Source organism: Plecotus auritus, assembly GCF_963455305.1.
Source record: "Plecotus auritus genome assembly, chromosome: 6".
In the NCBI taxonomy this organism is placed as follows: domain Eukaryota; kingdom Metazoa; phylum Chordata; class Mammalia; order Chiroptera; family Vespertilionidae; genus Plecotus; species Plecotus auritus.
In genome coordinates this window covers 106,240,727-106,263,448 of record NC_137773.1, presented here as the reverse complement: position 1 = coordinate 106,263,448, position 22,722 = coordinate 106,240,727, and the positions used below count along the sequence as shown (strand labels likewise).

Here is a 22,722-nt window from a genome sequence, read left to right as displayed (position 1 = left end):
TCACTATGGAGGTAAAAGACCTGTACTCAGAAAACTACAGGGCATTAAAAAAAAGAGATAGAGGAAGACATAAACAAAAGGAAGAATATACCGTGTTCATGGATTGGTAGAATCAACATCATTAAAATGTCCATACTACCCAAAGCAATCTATAGATTCAATGAAATCCCCATTAAGCTATATTACAAAGCCACTGTTCTCAAAACTGCCTTATACTGGCACAAGAACAGACATATAGACCAATGGAACAGAACAGAGAACCCAGAAATTGACCCAAGCCATTATGCTCAATTAATATTTGACAAAGGAGGCAAGAACATAAAAGAGAATCAAGACAGTCTCTTCAATAAATGGTGTTGGGAAAATTGGACAGATACATGCAAAAAAATGAAACTAGACCACCACACAAAAATAAACTCAAAATGGATAAAGGACTTAAACATAAGATGAGAAACCATAAAAATCTTAGGAGAATCCATAGGCAGCAAAATATCAGATATATGTCATAGCAATATCTTTACCAATACAGCTCCTAGGGCAGTGGAAACTAAGGAGAAAATAAACAAATGGGACTACATCAAAATAAAAAGCTTCTGCACAGCAAAAGAAACTATCAACAAAACAACAAGAAAGTCCACTACATGGGAGAACATATTTGCCAATGTTATATTTGATAAGGGCCTAATCTCCAAAATTTATAGGGAACTCATACATCTTAACAAAAAGATAAACAATCCAATCAAAAAATGTGCAAAGGACTTAAATAGACATCTTGCAAAAGTTGACATACAGAAGGCCAAGAGACATATGAAAACATGCTCTAAGTCGCTAATCATCCAAGAGATGCAAATCAAAATGACAATGAGGTACCATCTCACACCTGTCAGAATGGCTATCATCAACAAATCAACAAATGACAAGTGCTGGTGAGGATGTGGAGAAAAAGGAACCCTCTTGCACTGCTGGTGGGAATACAGACTGGTGCAGCCACTGTGGAAAACAGTATGGAGGTTCCTCAAAAAATTAAAAATGGAACTCCCATTTGACCCAGTAATCCCACTTCTAGGAATATATCCCAAGAAACCAGAACACCAATCGGAAAGGACATATGCACCCCTATGTTCATAGCAGCACAATTTACAATAGCTAAGATTTGGAAACAACCTAAGTGCCCATCAGTAGATGAGTGGATTAAAAAACTGTGGTAACTACACAATGGAATACTACACTTCTGTAAAAAAAGAAAGAACTTTTTCCATTCCCAACAGCATGGATGGACCTGGAGAGCATTATGTTAAGCGAAATAAGCCAGTCAGAGAAAGATAAATATCACATGATTTCATTCAGTTGTGGAATATAATGAATATCATAAACTGATGAACAAAAATAGATACAGAGACAGAGAAGCATTGAACAGACTGTCAAACTTCAGTGGGAAGGCGGGGTGGGGGTTTAGAGATCAACCAAAGGACTTGTATGCATGCATATAAGCATAACGAATGGACACAGACGCTTAAGGAGGTGAGGGCATGTGCTGGGGGTTGAGGGTATCTGGGGGGAAGTCAATGAGGGGGGAAAAAGAGACATATGTAATACTATATGTAATACTTTAAACAATAAAAAAAATAATAAATAAAAATTTAAAAACCTACTACACAAGCGACCTATGGGGTGCTTCTGTTGCCCAAAGACACCCTGGCAGTCTCTGGCTCTCACCACTCCATGGCACCTTTTCCAGCCATGACCATAAAGGTCGCCTGTGAGAGGGAGCGACCTCAAGACTCTGACAGCACCCCAGTCCTATGCAGACAGTCACCAGGCTGCTGGGTGAACTGCTCATGTGCTCATGCATCTGGCCGCCGAAAGATCACAGTCACAGCTACAAGCAGACTCTCTACTTCGCCCTTGGTCACTAACTCTCTGGCTTTGTCCTCCCTTCCCCTGCTGGCAAGAAAGTTATGAATGGAATGTACGAATTCCAGCCTATGTGTACGCTCAAAAATAAAATTAAAATTAAATAAGTAAATAAAAGTAAAAATAAATAAATAAATAAAATACAAATGAATCTCTACACTAAAAAATAAAATGGCATCATTAATCCATTGAGGGAAATATTCATAATACATATCCTGTATCTAATAAAGAACTTATATCTGAAATATATGAACTCTGACAAATCAACTCTGATATTCTTTAATGTCAATGATAATAATCAAACCATCTAGTGGAACATTGGCAAGAGACTTTCTCAGGCTCTTAACAAAACATGAATGATTCATAAATATATGAAAAGATGTTCAACCTCAGTTGACATTAGGGAAATGCAATCAAAACCACAATCAAAATCCAGAACATGCCTAATAGAATGGCTAAAATAAAGACTGAAAACCCCTCATCTTGGTGAGGATGCGGATATGTATTTTCATACTCCTCTGGTAGGAATATAAATTGATGCAACTACTTTGGAAAACTGTTCAGCAGTATTTTTTAAAGCTGAACAAAAACCCACCCAGCAGTGACACTCCCAGATATGCTCCCACCAGAAGTGCATGCACGTGTGCACCGAAAGATGATGCAGGAACATTCAGGGCAGCGTTACTTACAATAACTCTTAAACACGGAGTAACTTAAATCCGTCAACAGGGAGCAGATGAAGATATAGTCACACGGAAATCAGCACTATAGCTACATGCCACACTGGAGATGAATCTCACACATGGAATGCTGAGTGAAAAGCTTGACAGAGAAGAATATATACTTAGGATTCCATTTACTTCAGCTTTGGAAGTGGCAAAACTGATCTGTGTTGTTAAAAGTTAGGGGAGGAGGGGGCAAGTCCCAAGAAGGGGCTTCTGCAGTGTGAGTACAGTTTTATTTCATGACCAGGTAGGTGCCCACGTGGGTGTGATCACTTTGCGATAATTCTCTAGTTGTATCCTTATTACTTGTGCATTTTTATGGACATATGTTGCACTTCAAAAGAAAGAGCTTGAGCAATCTATATAGAAACTAGAGGCCCAGTGCACAAATTCATGCACCAGTGGTATCCCTCGGCCTGGCCTACAGGATCAGGCCGAACCAGCTCTCTGACATCCCCTGAGGGTCCCGGATTGCGAGAGGGTGCAGGCCAGGTTGAGGAACCCCACTGGTGCATGGCCAGGGCCAGGGAGGGCTGCAGGAAGTTAGCCAGCCAGGGAGGGTGTGTGGGAGGGCTGTCTGGCTTGTCTTGCTCAGTCCCAATCGGCCAGATCCCAGCAGCAAGCTAACCTACTGGTCGGAGCATCTGCTCCCTAGTGGTCAGTGCACATTATAGTGACTGGTTGACCAGTCGACTGGCCCCTGGTGGTCAGTGCACATCATAGCAAGTGGCTGAGCAGCCTTAGCATATCATTAGCATATTACGCTTTGACCAGTTGACCAGACACTTAGCATATTAAGCTTTTATTATATAGGATAATTATTCAGAGGAGTGGACTCATTTCACCCACCTCATCCTCTATGGATAGGCATTTTTATTAGTTTCTGGTTGATCATTCCAGTAATCCTTTTTATAAACACAAGTATATTTATACTTATTCCTCTCACCACTTTCTTCCCTGAATTATTACATGCACTTTTCTGCTTCTCACTCCACTCTCTGTGCTGACCACTTGCCCATATTTACATTACTAGGGAGACTTCTCCAGTGATGCTGGTCGGGCTAAGATTCATTTCTGTTAATAAACGATCTCTGACACTAGCGTGGCTCCCTTTCAGCACCACAATAGGACGCAGGTGGGAACAGGGAATGTGACTCCAGCCCACTGGGCGCAGATCAAGAGGTTGCTCTCACCCCTTCAAGGTCTGCAGCTGACTAATAGAGCACTCTGTCAGTCTTGTCGTCCAGGCAAGAGCGTTAATGGGAAGCAGAGCTGTTCCACAGGAGAGGAAACTGTCCCAGAGGAGAGGAAGCTTTTATATTAAGTGACCTCATCCTTCATTTAAAAATGTGAAAGAAGCCCTAGCTGGTTTCACTCAGTGGATAGAGTGTTGGCCTGGGGACTGAAGGGTCCCGGGTTCGATTCCAATCAAGAGCACTACCTCAGTTGCAGTCTCCTGGCCCTGGTAGGGGGCATGCAGGAGGCAACCAATTGACGTGTCTCTCTCACATTAGTGTTTCTCTTTGTCTCTCCCTTTCTCTTCCACTCTTTCTAAAAATCAATGGAAAAAATATCCTTGGATGAGGATAAAAAAAATAAATAAATAAAAAGTAAAAGGAGCCCAGCTGGTGTTGCTCAGTGATTGAGCATCAACCTATGAACCAGAAGGTCACAGTTAGATTCCTGGTCAGGGCACATGCCGTGTTGTGGGCTTCATCTCCCTCTCCCTTTCTCTCTGAAATCAATAAAAATATATTTTAAAAATAAAATAAAAATGTGAAAGGATAAACAGATTGGAGTGACTAGAGGAACTGGAGGGTCAGTTTGTCTGAATGACATCTGAGAAGCACATCAAGGACTTACAAGCAGGCTGGTCTTTACAAAGCAAACCTTTTCCTTCTCTTCCCTTCACCCTCCACGGGAGCCATAAACATCTGTAGCCAGCACCCCAGCATGCCCCCAGAAGAGATTCTGTATGAGTGTTTTTGTTTTCATTTGTTTTAAAAATTATCATACAATAAAATTAGTCCCCCCAAAAAATAATAGGTAATAATAAATAAAAATGTGAAAGGACAGCCAAAGATTACTAGACATTTAAAAAAAAATTGGACCACATTGAAAAACAAATTCAGAAAACTGACTTCAGAGGAAACAGATAATTTAGAAAATGAAAAAGAACTTTTTAAAAAGTAATATTCCAAGAATGTTTGTGAAAATATGCCCATAAACCCAGAACAGGTTGCTAAGAAGAATTAGAGAATGAAGAAGAGTTTTTATGAAATTAAAGATGTGATGGGTAAAATAGAAAATTCAAAAGCTGAAGTAAAAAGTCAAGGGCATCCAAAAATATTAAAATATGAGAGAAAAGTTAGGAGATATAGACAATTCAGGAGGTACAATATGTATCTAAGATTTCCAGAAAGAGAGAACAGAAGCTAAGTAAAATAAGAGGGAAGAATATAAAGATAAAGACACTTTTTCAAATCTTCAGATCATACAGGCTCACATAATGCTAAGCAGGGAGAATGAGAAATACTTGCATAAGGCACATTCATAGGCAAGGTTTGTATACAAAGGACAGAGGGGAGATCGCCCAAGTTTTGCTCTGGCACCCTGATTCAAGAACAATCATCTCAAAATCCACAGAGCAAAAAATACCTGAAGACACAGATTTTCTTGTTTATTCCAAGGGAAAAATATTTCTGTACTTGTACGGACAAGTTTAAAATCACACTTCCTTCCCTTCTTCTCAACTCTTCTCTTTGGACAAATTGTCCTGGGATCTCCCCGTGGGGGTTGAGGGGAGTGAGACTAGATCAGGGCTCCTAGAGCTGAGGCCCCTGGCTCTGTGGGCCTCTCAAACCCCCCAGGTGTCATAGCAGAGGCCCCACTTGGCACACGCAGCTTTGTATGCACTTCTTTATCTTGCCCAGGGCCAAATGGCAGGCCCCATTTTCTGGTTTTGCTGTTTTAGATGGGGTAGGGCATCCCACCCACCCCTCCCTGTCAGTGGTTGTGCAGTTGGTTCTGGAGGCTTCTCTGGGAATTCTGAAGAAACCCAGTGACTAGGCTCAACCCAGCAGGGCTCAGTCCTCTTCTGCAGGGTTTCCCACCTTCCTGGTTTCTCAGCCCTGCCTTGCTTCCTGTGCGTCTCCACAGGGCCACACGGTGTCAATGGACTGGCAAAATGCACTGCATCTCCTCCCTGTTTTCTGTGAATTCAGTGTCTTTCAAAGCCGCTTGACTGGTTGGGGTGGCTGCAGGGTCACTGTGCATCAGTGTCAGGGCGGATGTGCCCTGCTACCACCACCCCTCCCACTCTCTGCCCTCCATCTCTGGGCGCACCTTTCCCTTAGACTCCTGATGGAGGGGACCCTTTGGTAGGAATGTGGCTCAGAACCTTCTCAGCCAAAGCTCAGAGCTAGCTGAGTTATAGCTGCATGCCCTCAGTCTACTTGGCTCATCCCCTCTGTGGCCAGCAGTGCAGGGCAGCACATTAGCATTCATTGCCTGGCTCTGCCTCTGAGCAGCTTTGAGGACCACCCTTGCTACAGCCCAGCTAGACCCACTTCCTCTACACAGAGGAAGTGGGTCTAGCTGGAGTCTTACAGGTCCCCCAGCAAAGTTGGAAGGTGGGAGGTTGTATGCAAGAGAATGGCAAGTGGGAGGGTGCCCAGGTGGCAGAAAGTTATCCCAGGTGAGATCTGGGCTTGGGAATCTGAGGAGCAGAACTGAGGCCTGCTGCCCGGGGTGCGAGTCTTCTGAGCTCTGCCAGCCTGGCACAGTCACCTCTGCTCATCTGGGGATGGTGAGGTCACTGGGAGCTGGAGCCACCCTTTGTCTCCTCCCAGGCTATGCTCCTGTCACCGGGATGTGCCACCCCGTTCGCAGTTGCACCCTGAACCATGAGGACGGCTTCTCCTCGGCATTTGTGGTGGCCCACGAGACCGGCCACGTGTAAGTGGCCTCACAGTCCTGGTTGTCTGGGGAAGGTTGGGGCTTGAGGGGCCCCACTTCTCTGAGCCCTGAGAGGCACAGAGCCATATGAAAAGCACTAGGATATGATGGCCTGTCCTCCCAGCACTGCACAGGGCAGACCCAAGGTTCCCTTTCTATTGAGGAAACATATCAAAGAAAGGGCCGAGTGGGTGCTGGGGATCTTCCCTGGATTACCCCACTTTACAGATGAATAACTGAGACTTTGAGGGAGGCTGGCCCCAGAACAGAGAGCCAGAGGTGGGGTGTGCATGCCCCAGGCACCACCTAAATCTCCGGGCTGGATAGATACTGATGGGAAGCGCCACAGGGCCGCTGGGCCTGTGTGGGGCGTGTGCCGAGAAGGTGCCCAGAGAGCTGGGCTCCACTGCGATCTCTGCTGGATGCCGTCTCCCCAGTGTGCCCCTGGCTTTCAGATTCTACCTATGGAAACTTGGCATCACCTGGCTTAGGGCAGACCAAAACAGCAAAGGTCCAGGAGGGCCCAGTGGAGGGAGGTTGGGGGGCCCACCCAGTGTTGGGTGGGGGAGAGCTGACAGGTCAGTGCAGCCAGGTGAGGGTCCAGTGAGGTTACTTTGGCTCCCTGAACAGGCTAGGCATGGAACATGATGGGCAGGGTAACCGCTGCGGCGACGAGGTACGGCTGGGCAGCATCATGGCACCCCTGGTGCAGGCAGCCTTCCACCGCTTCCACTGGTCCCGCTGCAGCCAGCAAGAGCTGAGCCGCTACCTGCAGTGAGTACCACCCGTGTCCCCCAAGGACAGCCTGAAACCCTGGGGTTCGTGTCCCAGTGTTCCCGGGCCCAATGCAAACCCCCAGACCTTGGGTCCTCCAATTTGAGGTACAGGGGAGGTGAGAGGGAAAGAGCAGTGCAGGTCAGTGTGGGGGATCCCACTGTTGGGGAGCACCTTTAAAGGACACTTGGGATCTGGGCAAACCAGGTCCTGGGTAGTTCACACCAAGAAGCAGAGATGCAGCAGGGAAACTGAGGCAGCTCAGCCGAGAGCTGGGGTGTGCAGACAGGCCCATCATCACAGCTCCAGAAGGGTCCTCAACAGCCCCACAGACTGGATGGCCAGTCCGGCTGAAGGCAGCTTGCAGTGCCCACGTGTCCCCTCACAGCTCCTATGACTGCCTGCGGGATGACCCCTTCGCCCACGACTGGCCAGCGCTGCCCCAGCTTCCTGGGCTGCACTACTCCATGAACGAGCAGTGCCGCTTCGACTTCGGCCTGGGCTACATGATGTGCACCGCGGTGAGTGTCGGAGCCGGCACCCTGGGGGCAACATCTCCCACTGCACCCAGTCACACACAGTGCCCACCCTGCCCATCTAGACTTGGTCCTGGGCAGGGAGCACACAGCTGACAAGGGCTACTGACAAGAGACCTGGGGAGCATCAAGGGATGGTGGGGGCCTGGTGTGGCCCCTGCATGGTCTGCAGAATTCAAGAGGGCTTCCCTAGGAAGAAGCAATGTGTAAAGGTTGAATGGGAGGACAGGGCATTCCAGAAGGCAGAAATCCCATGCGCAAAGGCCCAGAGGTGCACGAACATAGCATTCTGAGGAGCAACCAATTGTTCCCCAGGGTTGAGTGCCAAGACAAAGCCTTTAGTGTCAACACAGGTCATCAAAATTGAGTGTATCTGCTGATCGAGGCCCACCAGGTGTGAGACAGTGTGGCAAGAGCAGTGGCGTATATCAGTGTCTGAATCAATGCTCATCCCACCTCCATGTAGGAAGTAAGCAAAGTATTCCACTTTACAGATGAGGAAATTGAGGCCCGGAGAGGTTAGGTAAACTGCCTAAGGCCACACAGTGAGCAGGTGGTGGATCTGGGTACTGAGAAGGCTGTCTAACTTCTTGCATGTTGGCCTAAGGAAGGTGGTGGCAATGGAGAGCTCTGTAAAAGTTTGAAGAGGGGTGTGGCATGGCTAGGTCTGAGTTTCAGCTGTATCCCTCAGGGATGTCCTGGAGGAAGGGCTATCAGGATAGGAAGCAGTAAGGTCAGGAAAGAAGTAACTGTGAGATCCAGAGGACAGCGGACAAGGCTGGAACAAGGACAGGGCCTGTTGGAACAGAGGAGAGGGCTTCAGGAGAAATTCAAGAGGTGGAGTGTTCATAGCAGGGGTACAGGGGGTGCCCTTAGGGCCCTGTAGTGACAGCTCCTGGGCCGAGAGATGCCCACCCAGCCCTCACTCCAGGCTCACTGGCTCCCCAGTCTGTCCAGGCTCCATGGGGGCTGCAGCCATCACGGGTTGAAGGCTGGGGAGGCCAGTACCCCACAGGGACTTGAATTAGCGGCTGCACACTCGAGATTCTCATGACCTCAGAATCACATGGAATTCAGGGCACCCGCTGACCACACAGGCCTATCACAGGCAGTCAAGCTGTGCCAGTTGCACAGCTGTCCAAGAGGCCTCTGGGGAATAGGGTCCCCACAGTGGGAAGCACCCTGACCAGTGGCTGGTGTTCTCTTCCAGTTCCGGACCTTCGATCCCTGCAAGCAGCTGTGGTGCAGCCACCCTGACAACCCCTACTTTTGCAAGACCAAGAAGGGCCCCCCACTGGATGGGACCATGTGTGCACCTGGCAAGGTGAGTCAGGGCAGATGGCAGGCCCCATGACACGCTCAGATCTCCAGGGATAGTCCCTTCAGCACCCTTGGGGTGGGGCTGGGGGCTTTTCCTGCCTCCTTTCTAACAATCCCCACATGACTCACTCTCCAGCTTCTGCCCTTGTGCTTCCCACACATTGATTTTTTTTCAGAGCAAACCTGATGTCTCAGAGCACCTCTCTGTGCTTCAACCCTCTGCCTAGAGAACTCCCTCCTCTGAGGAGCAGTTTGGGGATTCCAGCAGCCTCAGTCCACCCTGCACACTGTGCGTGACTGGGTCACTTCACCTTGAGGCCAGCATTGGAGTCAGGTGACTGCTGGGTCCCCAGGCCTAGCTTAGAGGGCCAACTTGTCCCTCGAGGTTGCTCAGTAGTCACCCACCATCACCTGCCATCCTCCCAGGCCCACTTCTCACCTCCAGCAAATTGCCAGAAAAAAATAGGCTTTTCTCTCCCAGGACTTTGTCTCCTAACTCCCAGCCTGATTCTCATCGGCTCCGAGGAAGCCTCATATCTACTTCTCAGCCAGTCACTTGCAACAGGGCTGGCTTTTGCAGATGAGCCTAAGCCTGGGCCGCAGCCCCCCAGGGCTCAACCCACTGAAGCTGTGTATACCTACTCTGTGGGGGAGGAGCATGGATTCCAGTGCAGGTCCCCCAGCCCAGGCCTGAAAAGTCCCCAAATAGGCTGGGTCTGCGGTTCTTCCAGGTGGGTCTTAAATTCTGCTTAATTTTATTTTGTTTGTGGTGGAGCTTCTTAAATCTACAGATTCCCAGACCCACCCCTGCAGATTTTGGTTTGCAATAAGGATCGGGAATTGTTTTTGCTATTTTTTAAATTATGGTGAAATCTAAGTAACATAAAATGTGCTATTTTAACCACTTTAAAGTATACGATTCAGAGGTGTTTAGTTACATCACTACTGTATAGTTCCAGAACTTTTTCACCACCCCAAAAGAAGACCCCATTAAGCATTGAGTCTCCATTCCCTTCCTCTCTCCAGCCCCTGGCAACCACTGATATACTCTCAGTCTCGGTGTATTTGCCTATTCTGGAATATGTGGCCTCTTATATCTGTCATCTTTCACTCAGCATAACGTCTCCAAGGTTCCATGTTGTGGCCTGTGTCAGTGCTTCATACTTTTTTGTGGCTGAGTAATGTCCCACTGTCTGGATGGACCACATTCTGTGGATCTGTTTGTCCATCAGTGGGCATTTGAGTTGACTCTACCTTTTGACATTTGTGAATGAGCTGCTGTGAACATTCACGAGCATATTATGTTTGAAGACCTAGGACTTGGTATTGTTAAGAGGTGCCCAGGAGATTTGGCTGTGCCCCCAGACTTAATGAACTCTTAGAAGTTGGAGGTGGGATATCCTATATAATAAAAGCCTAATATGCTAAGTGTCCAGTCGGCCAGTCAGCCATTCAACCAGTCAAAGCGTAATATGCTAATGATATGTTAAGGCCGCTCAACCACTCACTATGACGTGCACTGACCACCAGAGGCCAGACAGTCGACCAGTTGACCAGTCGCTATGACATGCACTGACCACCAGGGGGCAGACACTCCAACTGGTAGGTTACCTTGCTGCTGGGATCTGGCCAATTGGGACTAAGTGATACAGGCTGGACATGTCCTGGAGACCTCCCGTGGTCCCTCCTCAGCTGGCCAACCTCCCGCATCCCTCTCCAGCCCTGATCGTGCATCAGTGGGGCCCTCGGCCTGGCCTGCACCCTCTTGAAATCTGGGACCCCTCAGGGAATGCCCGAGAGCTGGTTTGGGCCCGATCCTTCAGGCCAGGCTGAGGGACCCCATTGGTGCACGAATTTGTGCACCAGGCCTCTAGTTGGTAATAAATGCCAGGAACCTAATAATATCAGTACTAACCACGTAGCCCTCTAACCCCACAGGAGCTTGACAAAGGGAACAGGGCCCTGAAGCATTTGCCATAACCCCAGTGGGGGCCTCAGTACACTCTGAGCTGGAGGATGAGACTACCTCAGCATGGCTTCCTCCCCCAGGCCACCCTTCCCAATCCACACTGGACAGAGAGAAGATGGACAGAGCAAGAGGCAGGCCCTGCACAGGTGTGCTCACCTGAAGTGTGTGGCTGGTCTTCACCCACAGTCACTTGGCCCCTGGGAGAATGTGGGTCAAAGGATGCTTATACCCCCAACTGATTGGCTCCCTCCACCTGTGGGATGGTAGGGTCTGGTGAGGAAGATGGGCAGATGTGGCCATAATGCCCCATCCTCACAGAAACAACTGACCCAGCCATGGCCCTTCACTCAATTTGGTAGTAGGACCCTTTGTTAATTTAGCCCAGTAAATAAAATTGCCATTTTTGTATTTAAAAAACAAAAAAACAAAAAACAAAAAACAGAGCTATGCTAATTGAGGGGCCAGAGTTGGGGCTCAACTCAGCCTGCATGGTTCACAAGAGCACAGTTTGAAATCTGACCTAAACCAGGGATTCTTGTATGGGGTGTGGCTGGAGGGGCAAAGGGAGAGAGGAGGAGGGTGGGCACCTCCTGGGGCCTATCAGAATCCTCCACCTGTGTGCATTTATAAGTTCAATACTTTACTTATTATTGCAATATAATTTTATATTTGGAAGTTAGTCATTTCTTACCTGCCTCTTTCCTTCAAGAAAAGCCACCAGGGCAAGAAGAGAGGGAGTAGAGAGGAAGCAGGGGTGAAGTCTGGCCAGGATGGAGAAATAGCAGATCATCTTAGGCTGGGCTAAGCTCAGCTGTCCCTCCTGTCCCTCTTTGTTCCACCCTTCCCTCGAGCTCCTCAGCAAGGGTCACCCAGCACTCAGGCTCTGGTCACAGCCTGGGATGGGATCCTCATTGTCCACACTCCCCAATGGCCCATCCCAAGCACATTCTCCTCTCTCGGCCTTCACTGTCACATTATGCCCCTGCTCACACAGTTCTGGGTGTTCACCATTTCTAAGAAACAGAACATTCTCTGTTCTCTACATAGATTTGATCTGTAGAGAAGCAGCAGATAAGCCTTTAGTTTCATGGTCCACTCATTGTTTGCCCCAAGTTGCACACTGTGGTGGTTCAGAACCATGTGCTTAGGCAGGGTGAGGCTGGAAGGGTTAGGTACTTAGGAACCAGGGCCAGAGGGTGTGCAGCTTCCTCATGGGTGGGCAGGTGTGGATGAAAAGGGAGATATGAACATGTTGCCCTTGGACAAGGAAGTGGACAATGCACCTGAGGATTAGACTGAAGAAGTTGGACGTCCCTCAGCTCCATATACACCCATTCATTTATTCATTCACTCATTCATTCCATGTATCAGGCCTGCTCCACCTCCGTGGGACCTGTTGTCTGTGGGCATCGATCATGAATGTGAAGAGGCAGTGGTGCATGGTAGTGAGGATGGGAATGGGGAGTGGCCTGACAGGGAGCTCAGGGAGGCTCCTGGTCAGTGACCCCCGCTGAAGCCCAAGGGTGGAGAGAAGTGGAAGCAGCATTCCAGGCAGAGAGCGTGTGTTGAGTGGACCGTGCTGAGGGGAGCATGGCAGATGAGAGGAGCATGGTATTTGAAAGTTAGTGTATTAATAGAAAACTTCAGGTAGAGTAAAGCCAACAAGAGATGATTGTTATTGAAAAGGGAGTTTGTTCCTCACAGATCTCAAAAGGAGGGTCCCACCTCCACCCCCTAGCATGCCACAGGGGAGAGGGGGAAGACACCAGAAAGCAGGAGGGTGGGTCAGGAGGCAGAGGGATGTGGGAACTGTGGTTTCCACAGGAAGAAACAGTGGACACTGAGGCTGGGTAAGCAGGCTTAGGATTGGCTAGTGTGAACATTTCAGTGGGTGCTGGGGCATAGGAGCTGCCTGTGGTCCTCTGGCACTTGTCTCTGGGTGATAAGGGCAAGTGTTCCAGAGTGTGAGAGCCTGTAGAGGAGGTGGTTGGGGTGGGGGCTCTGGATTAGGTGGTTTGCATATGAAGGCAGGTTCTCAGGTTAGTAGTTCACTATCTCCAGGAACTAGCCAACCCCGGGAGGGGCAGCCCCTCCAGAGTCAGCAAGGCCCCAGATGTCACAGTATCAGAATCCAGAAAATAAAAGGCATGGTTAACACACATGGCTCCCAGGAAAGTTGGGAGATGGTAGGAGAGAGAGAAGGACTAACTGACCTAAGTGTTTCCTGTGCCTGCTTGGTGTCCTGCCCTGTCCAGCATGCTGGAGACCTGGCTCAGATCTGCTCTCTGATGGGCTTGCCCTTCAGCCACGAAGTCTATATGCATGTACTGTGGAGGCAGGGCCAGGCCAAGTACAAAGGGTCCTCCCAGGTGGATATGCCCCACAGGTCAGGCTGGTGAGCTCACCTTGCCCTCCCTGCCGGAGCCAGGGTCAAAGCAGCAGGAGGAAGGCAGGCCCATCCTGGTGCTTCTGCCTCAGTGTGTCTCAGCAGGAAAGGGTACTTCCTCTGTGTGCTCTTGTGTCCACATGAAGTACCCTGGGGAAGCATCAGCCACCCTAGTTTTCACAAAACTTCTGAGGACTGTTTCAGAGATACATGCCTGATACAAAGGCCTCATGATGCTCCTGTGTTGTGCTCATGTTTCCTGTATAGCTGAGAATTGGCAGGCAGGCATAGTGACAGGGATACCCAGAGTTCAAGCCCTGGGTCCCTCTTTCCTCACCGTGTGACCTGGGGCCGTTCTTTCCTGGGGCAAGTCAGCTACGTGCCCAACTTGCTTATCCTCACATCCCAAGCTCCTGGCACATGGTATCCACTGGGGACATACTGATCGATGGAGAATGGAGACCCAGGGACTCAACAGTTCAGAAATGCTAAATGCTCCCTTCCTGAAACAGAAAGCCTGCCATTCAGGCTCCCAGACCCACCAGGCAGTGTTCCTGGCCTGCTAGGTATGTCAGTGCTATCTGGAGTACCTAGCCCATGACACAGCCTGGACAGGTTGTCCCAGGGTTCTGTGATAGGCTCCAGATTCACTCAGAACACGTGAAATTGGGCTTTTAAATATTTAACTACCTCTACTGGATGAAATATTTGTAAGCATTTAAACATGTTATATAGCCTTTTAATAGCATTAAACTGTTTCTCCCATAATAGCACTGAGGTATCAAAGTAGAAATGTGTTCATTCAGGGTAACTTCCCTCTGCTCAGTACTCATAGTCATCCAGGAGGAAATAAACCAAAAGTGTAGAGGAGCAGGTTCTGTGTGGTGGGGTCATGGTGTTTTCCTTTCTTTCTGTTTTGCTGAGTTGTCATTTTCTGCTTGATGCACCTGCATTGCCTCTGGGCATTTGGACCCAGGTCTACAGGGAGCTGGTCCATTGAACTATGGGCCTGGGTGGTATCCTGAGTTGTGTGGGGCCCAGCTCCCCATTTACATACTGGCACCAATTTATCCAGTGGGAACAAGGGGACGACTGTGTGGCCTCTTCCATTGTCTTGGCCCTTGGTTCCCATGGCCACCAGTAACTTAGAGGCCCAACCACAGTCACAGCCTTCAGAGGTACCAGGAGTACTCCCTCACTTCGTCGGCGTTGGCTTGGGCTATTCTAACAAAAATGCTGGGGTTTTAAACAACACATATCTCCTCACAATTCTGGAGGCTTGAAGCCTGACATCAGGGTGCCCACATAGTCAGGTTCTGGTGAGGGTTGCAGGCTGCCATTGTCTCTCTGTCTTCTCACATTTTGGAAAGAAAAGTCATCTCTCTCATGTCTTATTAAAAAGGCATTAATGCCATTCCTGAGGGCTTCACCCTCATGCATTAATCACCTTCCAAAGGCCCACATTCTAATATCATCCCCATGGGAATCAGTCTTCAACATATGCATTAAGGGGTGATACAAATATTCAGTTCACAGCCTTCCCTTACCTGGGCTCTCTTTCTTGCCTGCCAGCTTCACCCTGCTCCCTCAGCTGAGGAGGACACCAGCCAGCATTTCTGTGGTGTCTTCCCTTCCCTTCTATGGTTGAGTAAGGGGCACTTTGGAGTGAGAGATGAGGTCCCCATGGCACAGGAAGAACATGTCCTGCATCACTGGTGGCCTGCTGTCAAGTCTGCCTGACCCCAGATCGTTTGTGACTATGCTTGCTGGCCATGTGCCCAGATGGAGCCCTTGAGCACTTATCTGGAGCCTGGGGAGGAGAACCCAGAGAGTGGCAGCTTCTACAGGGCCTTCCATGGGCTCAGCTTGTAAGGCAGGCCTGGCAGTGCTACTGTGTCAGGAAGGAAGAGGAGAGATAGCCTCCATGCAGACATGTGCTCAAAAGTAGGGAGTCAAGGAAGGACCTGCCTGAGAGATGAGAACCAGGAGAAATGCCTGGGGATGACTTGGGCATGGAGAAGGCAGCATAGCTCTTCTGGAAATCGACTCTGAGACAGAGATCCACAGGCAGGGACTTTCCTGGGAAGAATGTGGATCAACACCTGCAGGAGAGTGAGACATCGAGCAACCATGTGGTCATAACATGGGGCTCGGCCGACACCAGGAGCTCTGGCCTGGGCTGGGCTGGGCTGGGCTGGGCTGGCCTTTCAGAGTTGTTCCCAAACTTGATGAATCATTGGCTATGACTGTCCCCAGGAAAGGGACATGACCCTGGGCTAGACAGCCCTCTGATGAGGCATGTCCAGAAGAGTGATGATTCAACCTCCATCCACCAGCGACCAACACACTTGGCCGCTGGGGGAGAAAGAGCCTTGATCTGTGCAAGGGTCTCATCACAGCATCCACTGCAGCAAGGGTGGGGGAAAGAAGTGGAGCTCAGGATGTCTTCTGAGGAAAGGCTCTCAAGAGTGAGGGAGAAAAGAAATGGCAGTCTGTCAGTGTGTGGCATGGTGGTGGGAGGTGAATCAAGTCATGCAGAGCCTTTACCTGTGGCCCAGGGTTTAATCTTCATTCTGCAGCAGGGGAGCCCCCAAAAGGGTTGAGGGGAACAGAGCTGGATTTGCCATGAAGCTTGTGATAAGCTTTGGGGCCCCTCACTTGCCTGTGCCCCTTTCAAGGTCCTGGGAGGGGCCTCACAATATGTTCACATGGTTGTATGTTTGCATAAATTTTACGAAGGTAAGATATTTTAAACATAATCAATTAAGATCACTTCTATTTTCACTCTACCTTCCCCTCTGACACACTTCTATGCAGGCTATCATGAGAGTAGCTATGGGTGCCTTGTGGCTTTGACTAAGGAGAAATTGGATTGGGATGTATTTATTGGCTTATTTACATGGTTCTCAGTATCTCTCAAGTGTCATTAAATTACTGTATCTGTCAAGATGTAAGAGTAACTTCCAGAAAAACTACGGCCCCTGTGCCAACTCACCCACAGCTATTGCAGGATACGTGCCGTGTGCAGCCCATTCTCCTGAAATCAATGGAGAAAAGCTGCCTCAACTATATCTGAGGTCGTGACTGCTTCCATATTTGCAACACTTTATGTTTACTTTGGGAGTTTGTCTTGTAGATGGGACATTTTAAACACAGACCCAACTTGGATGTTTCTTTAAGAAGATCGTGTAACAAGATGCTGCGCCTGTCTCAAAGCTGCCAAACCTTCATACCTGTTACAAAAAAAAAAAAATAAAAAAAATAAGGGAAACCTGAATGCATGTAAAATGTACAAAGTTTATTCAAAATGATGATAAAGCTTTAACACACTAGTTTCACTACCATTTTGAAAGTTGTTTCAGAATGCTATAATAAAGTAAAGAAGAAACTACAGACTTCTAATATATATATATATGTCCTCTTTTATCATGTTTTTTAGATTATATATATATATATATATATATATATATATATATATGCCCTCTTTTTACATTTTTTAATTTATGTATTAAATTTTTCAGATCAAATTTAAGGGAAAATTTTAAAAGGTAAAAAATGGGTAAAAAAGTCAATAGAAATATCTGACTTAAGAAATTTAATTATAACAGAAAAAGGTTTCAGATAAAAAGTAGTCATTCATTAGGAGGAAGTTGAGGTAAATATGGGAGGGAAGTAACAGACAGGCTCATGAAACACTTGACAATCCAGTTATTGAAGAGGAGTGAAATTGATGATGAGAACCAGGAGGGATGCCTGGGGATGACTTGGGCATGGAGAAGGCAGCACAGCTCCCCTGGAAAAGCATTTAAATGTCTTAACTGAAATGTTGACATCGGAAGATTAAAAATAGCAGCAGAGTAAGTGGAAGCTCACAGATATGCTCCCAGGACCAAACTGGAATTCCAACTAAAATACAAAACAACCACCCTGAATAATCAACTGAAGACCAGCTAGAGAGAACCCTGATAACCAATGACAGAAAGTGGAGACTGCATAGAGACTGGTAGGAAGGGCGGAGGCACAAAAGGGCTGGCCAGGCTCCCACAGATAGCAGCTGAAGTTCTACAGGGATATCTCAGCTCTGGGGGGGTTGGGGGGGTCCCATTGAGAACTCTGGGGTCTAGTCCCCAAGCTGGGCCCCAGCAGAGAGCACCGGAACTGAGAAAGGTGCCCACATAACATCTGGCTGTGAAAAGGAGCAGGGTTGCGGTCTGCCAGGGAGAGATGGCTAGAAATGCAGGCATCCTCTTCAAGGACCAATGCACAAAATTTCAAGTGTGGCCACTCACCTTGGGCTCTGGCAAAGGGAGGGCAGAGTGGACTGGAGCTGTGTAAGCATTAGCCAGGGTTGGGAGGATCTGGGATTAGAGCTCAGAAGGAAGACACCCCTGTTTCCTATGCTGAGTTATTCCCTCACATTGCGGAGGTCATCTTTCTCAGGTAAATCTTTGCTATCCAGGCAAAAAATGGGAAGATAGTTGACCCACCCTATTGGAAAAGCCCTTAACCCATCCTGTGGAGTTTCTAAGGCCCATTAAGAGATTGAGAATAGCAGCCTCTAGACAGAATAAATTGCCCCACCCTGTTAGAAAATCTCTCACCCCACCTCTGAATGATTGCTTGAGACTATTCCAGACTGAATCCAATCAGTCTGTAGGCAGAAGTGGGTCTCTGGAGGCTTTGACTCTTTGCCTGCTCTAATTAGTCAGAAACAGCAGTTTGGGTCTCCATCACAGACACCATCCTGGACTGCTCAGCAAGGAAAAGCGAGCAGGATCCCAAGTGCCTACAGCTGACACCTGCAGGACTATCTATCTCTGTATGGGAAGGAGTACAGCTCGGAACAGGGACAATCAAGGTGTGAGACTCAAAGTAGACCCAGCCTCTGGGCTAAGGAGTTCCTGACCACTGGACCTCTAGGGCCGTGGTCGGCAAACTCATTAGTCAACAGAGCCAAATATCAACGGTACAACGACTAAAATTTCTTTTGAGAGACAAATTTTTTTAATATGTTTTATTGATTTTCCACAGAGAGGAAGGGAGAGGGATAGAGAGTTAGAAACATCAACAAGAAACACTGATCAGCTGCCTTCTGCACCCCCCCGCCTCCACTGGGGATGTGCCCGCAACCAAGGTACATGCCCTTGACCAGAATCGAACCTGGGACCCTTCAGTCCACAGGCCGATGCTCTATCTGCCAAGCCAAACCGGTTAGGGCGAGAGCCAAATTTTTTAAACTTAAACTTCTTCTAACGCCACTTCTTCAAAATAGACCCGCCCAGGCCATGGTATTTTGTGGAAGAGCCACACTCAAGGGGCCAAAGAGCCGCATGTGGCTCGCGAGCCACAGTTTGCTGACCACGGCTCTAGGGGATTCAATGTCTTGTACCTCAGTCAGGTTTCCCAGGGCCAGAAAAGGACAGTGACCTGCACTAGAGAAGCTCCCAGGAGGCCCAGGAGAGACACACCAAGGGACAAGATTCTACATCAGAGCAAAATCCAGTGAGCCCCACTAATAGCAGACCCAAAGCACCTGTGTAACAGCTGGCATGACATCATTGGGGTTAAACCTCACTGGCAGCAAGTTGGAGGGGAAATCCCTTCCAGAAACAGGACATCAACAAGCAAGTTCCAATTACAACAGGAGAGCCCAAACAATGCACACAAGGGGCATTTCTAGATCATCCAGCTCAGGTGAACAAAGAGGCTACACCACTGGACCCCTCAAGACACTTTCTACAAAAGGCCATCCCACAAAGACTAAGAGACATAGCAGTTCTCTATAATACATAGAAGTAAATACAAAGAGACTGCTAAAATGGGGAGATGAAGAAACAACGCCCAAATGAGAGTAAAGAAGGAATCTCCAGAAAAAGAACTAAATAAGATGGAGGCAAGCAACCTATATCAGACATAGAGTTCAAAGCAATGGTTATAAGGATGTTTAAGGAACTTTATGAAAATTACAACAGCATGAAAAGGGAAATAGAGGCCATGAGCAAGAACCAGACAGAAATGAAATATGATATATCAAGAACACACTGGAAGATATTAAAAATAAATTGAATGCAACAGAGGATCGAGTCAGTGATTTGGAAGACAAGGTAAAAATAAGTAACGAATTAAAGCAGCAAAATCAATAAAAGAATTAAAAATCAGGCCCCAACTGGTTTGGCTTAGTGGATAGAGCATCAGCCTGTGGACTCAAGGGTCCCAGGTTCAATTCCAGTCAAGGGCATGTGCCTTGGTTGCAGGCACATCCCCAGTAGGGGGTGTGCAGAAGGCAGCTGATCGATGTTTCTCTCTCATTGATGTTTCTAACTCTCTGTCTCTCTCCCTTTCACTCTGTAAAAAATCAATAAAATATTTTTTTAAATCAGAAAGATAGCTTAAGGGAACTCTGGGACAACATGAAACATAACAACATCTGCATTTCAGGAATACCAGAAGGGGAAGAGGGTGAGCAAGGAACAGAGAAACCATTTAAAGAAATACTGACAGAAAACTTCCCATCCTGGTTAAGGAAAATGTCACACAAGTTCAGGAGGCACAGAAGGTCTCAATCAAGAGACCCACACCTAGATACATCATAATTAAAATGGCAAATGCTAAAGACAAAGAGAGAATCTTAAAGGCAGCAGGAGAGAAATAGAAAATTACCTACAAAGGAGTTCCCATTAGAATGTCAGCTGATTTCTCAATAAAAATACTTCAGTCCAGAAGGGAGTGGCATGAAGTACTTGAAGTAATGAAAAGCAAGGGCCTAAATCCAAGACTACTGTATCCAGCAAGGCTATCATTGAAAACTGAAGGTGAAATAAAAAGCTTTCAAGACCAAAAAAACAAAAAAGGTTAAAGGAGTTCATTACCACCAAACCAGCAATGAAGAAATGTTAAAGGAACTGCTTTAAGAAGAAGGAAAAAAAAGGAGAGGAGGAACCAAGATGGTGGTGTAGGTAAACACCGGTACTTGCCGCCTCCCATAACCACATCAAAATTACAGCTAAAATACAGAAAAACCATCCGTCAGAACCTAAAAGCTGGCTGAATGGAAGTCAGAAACTATAGAAGTAAAGAAGAAAGCACATTGAGACTGGTAGAAGGGGTAGAGGTGCAGAATGGGCTGGGCTAGCACCCACATGTACTGCTTTTTTAATCAGGAGGGAGATTGTCCCTGCAGAGGCTGCCCATTTGGAAAAAGGGGTCCAAGTCCCACACCAGACACCCAGCCCAGGGTTCCAGAGCTGGGAAGAGAAATCCCCATAACTACGGGCTTTAAAAACCAGGGATGCAAGGCTGGTACAATATTTGCAAGTCAATAAATGTGATGCATCACATAAACAAATTGAAAGATAAAAACCACATAATCATATCAATTGATGCAGAAAAAGCATTTGACAAAATCCAGTACCCTTTTTTGATAAAACCTCTCAGTAAAGCAGAATAGAGGGATCAGACCTCAACATAATAAAGGCCATATATGACAAACCTACAGCCAACATAATACTCAATGGGCAAAAGCAATGGGCACAACAATCACACAAGAAGAAGAGATAAAAGGCATCTAAATTGGAAAGGAGGAAGTAAAACTGTCAATCGCAGATGACATGATTTTGTACATATAAAACCACCAGGAAACTACTAGACTTAAGTGAATTCGGCAAGGTAGCAGTATACAAAATCAACATCCACAAATCGATGGCATTTTTATACATCAATAATGAACTCTCAGAAACAGAAACTTAAAAAAAAATTCCATTTACCATTGCAACAACAACAAAAATAGGATAACTAGGAATAAACTTAACTAAGGAGGTAAAAGACCTGTACTTGGAAAACTATAGGACATTGGAAAAAGAAATAGAGGAAGATACAAACAAATGGAAGTGTATACCATATTCATGGATTGGAAGAAGGAACATCATTAAAATGTCTATAGTACCCAAAGCAATCTACAGATTCAAGGCAATCCCTATTAAAATAGCAATGGCATACTTCACAGAGCTAGAACAAATACTCCAAAAATGTATATGGGACCATAAAAGACTCTGAATAGCTGCAGCAATCTTGAGAGAGAACAAAGTAGGAGGGATCACAATACTGGATATCAAACTATACTACAAACCCATTATAACCAAAACAGCCTGGTACTGGCACAAAAACAGGCATGTAGACTAATGGATCAGAACAGAGATCCCAGAAATTGAACCACACCATTATGGTCAATTAATATCCGACAAAGGAGGCAAGAACATACAATGGAGTAAAGACAATCTCTTCAACAAATGGTGCTGGGGAAACTGGACAGACACATGCAAAAAGATGAAACTAGACCACCAACTTACACTGTACACAAGAATAAACTCAAAGTGGATAAAAGACTTAAATGTAAGTCATAAAACTATAAAAATCTTAGAGGAAAACATAGGTAGTAAAATCTCAGGCACCTCATGTAGCAATATGTTTATGGATACATCTCCTAGGACAAAGGAAACTAAGGAGAAAATAAACAAATAAACTACATCAAAATAAACAAATAAACTACATCAAAATAAACAAATAAACTACATCAAAATAAAAAGCGTGTGCACAGCAAAAGAAACCACCATCATAATGAAAAGGAAACCCACTGTATGGGAGAACATATTAGTTAATGATACAGCTGATAGAGGTTAATATCCAAATATATAAAGTACTCACACAACTCAACAAAGAAAGACAAACAATCCAATTAAAAATGGACAGAAGACCTGAATAGACATTTCTCCAAAGAGGACATACAAATGGCCAAGAGATACATGAATAAATGCTCAAAGTCAGTAATCATCAGAGAAATGCAAATTAAAACCACAATGAGATATCACCTCACACATGTCAGAATGACTGTCATCAAAAAATTAACAAGTGCTGGTGAGGGTGTGGAGAAAAGGGAGCACTAGTTCACTGCTGGTGGGAATGCAGATTGGTGCAGCCACTATGGAAAACAGTATGGAGTTTCCTCAAAAAATTAAAAATGGAACTTCCATTTGATCCAGCGATCCCACTTCTGGGAATATATCCTAAAAAAAAACAAACATCAATCAGAAAGAATATATGTACCCCTGTGTTCATAGCAGTATTTTACAATATCTAAGATTTGGA

At 46.7% G+C, this 22,722-nt stretch overlaps 1 protein-coding gene across 1 annotated transcript in view; it reads left to right on the top strand.

The window, feature by feature from the left end:
* Positions 1-22,722, top strand: part of ADAMTS2 (ADAM metallopeptidase with thrombospondin type 1 motif 2) — a 248,372-nt gene that overhangs the window by 174,935 nt on the left and 50,715 nt on the right. The window contains exons 7-10 of the mRNA XM_080674404.1: positions 6,491-6,596; positions 7,227-7,370; positions 7,759-7,891; positions 9,117-9,230. Coding sequence (XP_080530530.1) covers positions 6,491-6,596; positions 7,227-7,370; positions 7,759-7,891; positions 9,117-9,230 — 497 coding nt within the window. The remainder of the gene's footprint in view (positions 1-6,490; positions 6,597-7,226; positions 7,371-7,758; positions 7,892-9,116; positions 9,231-22,722) is intronic.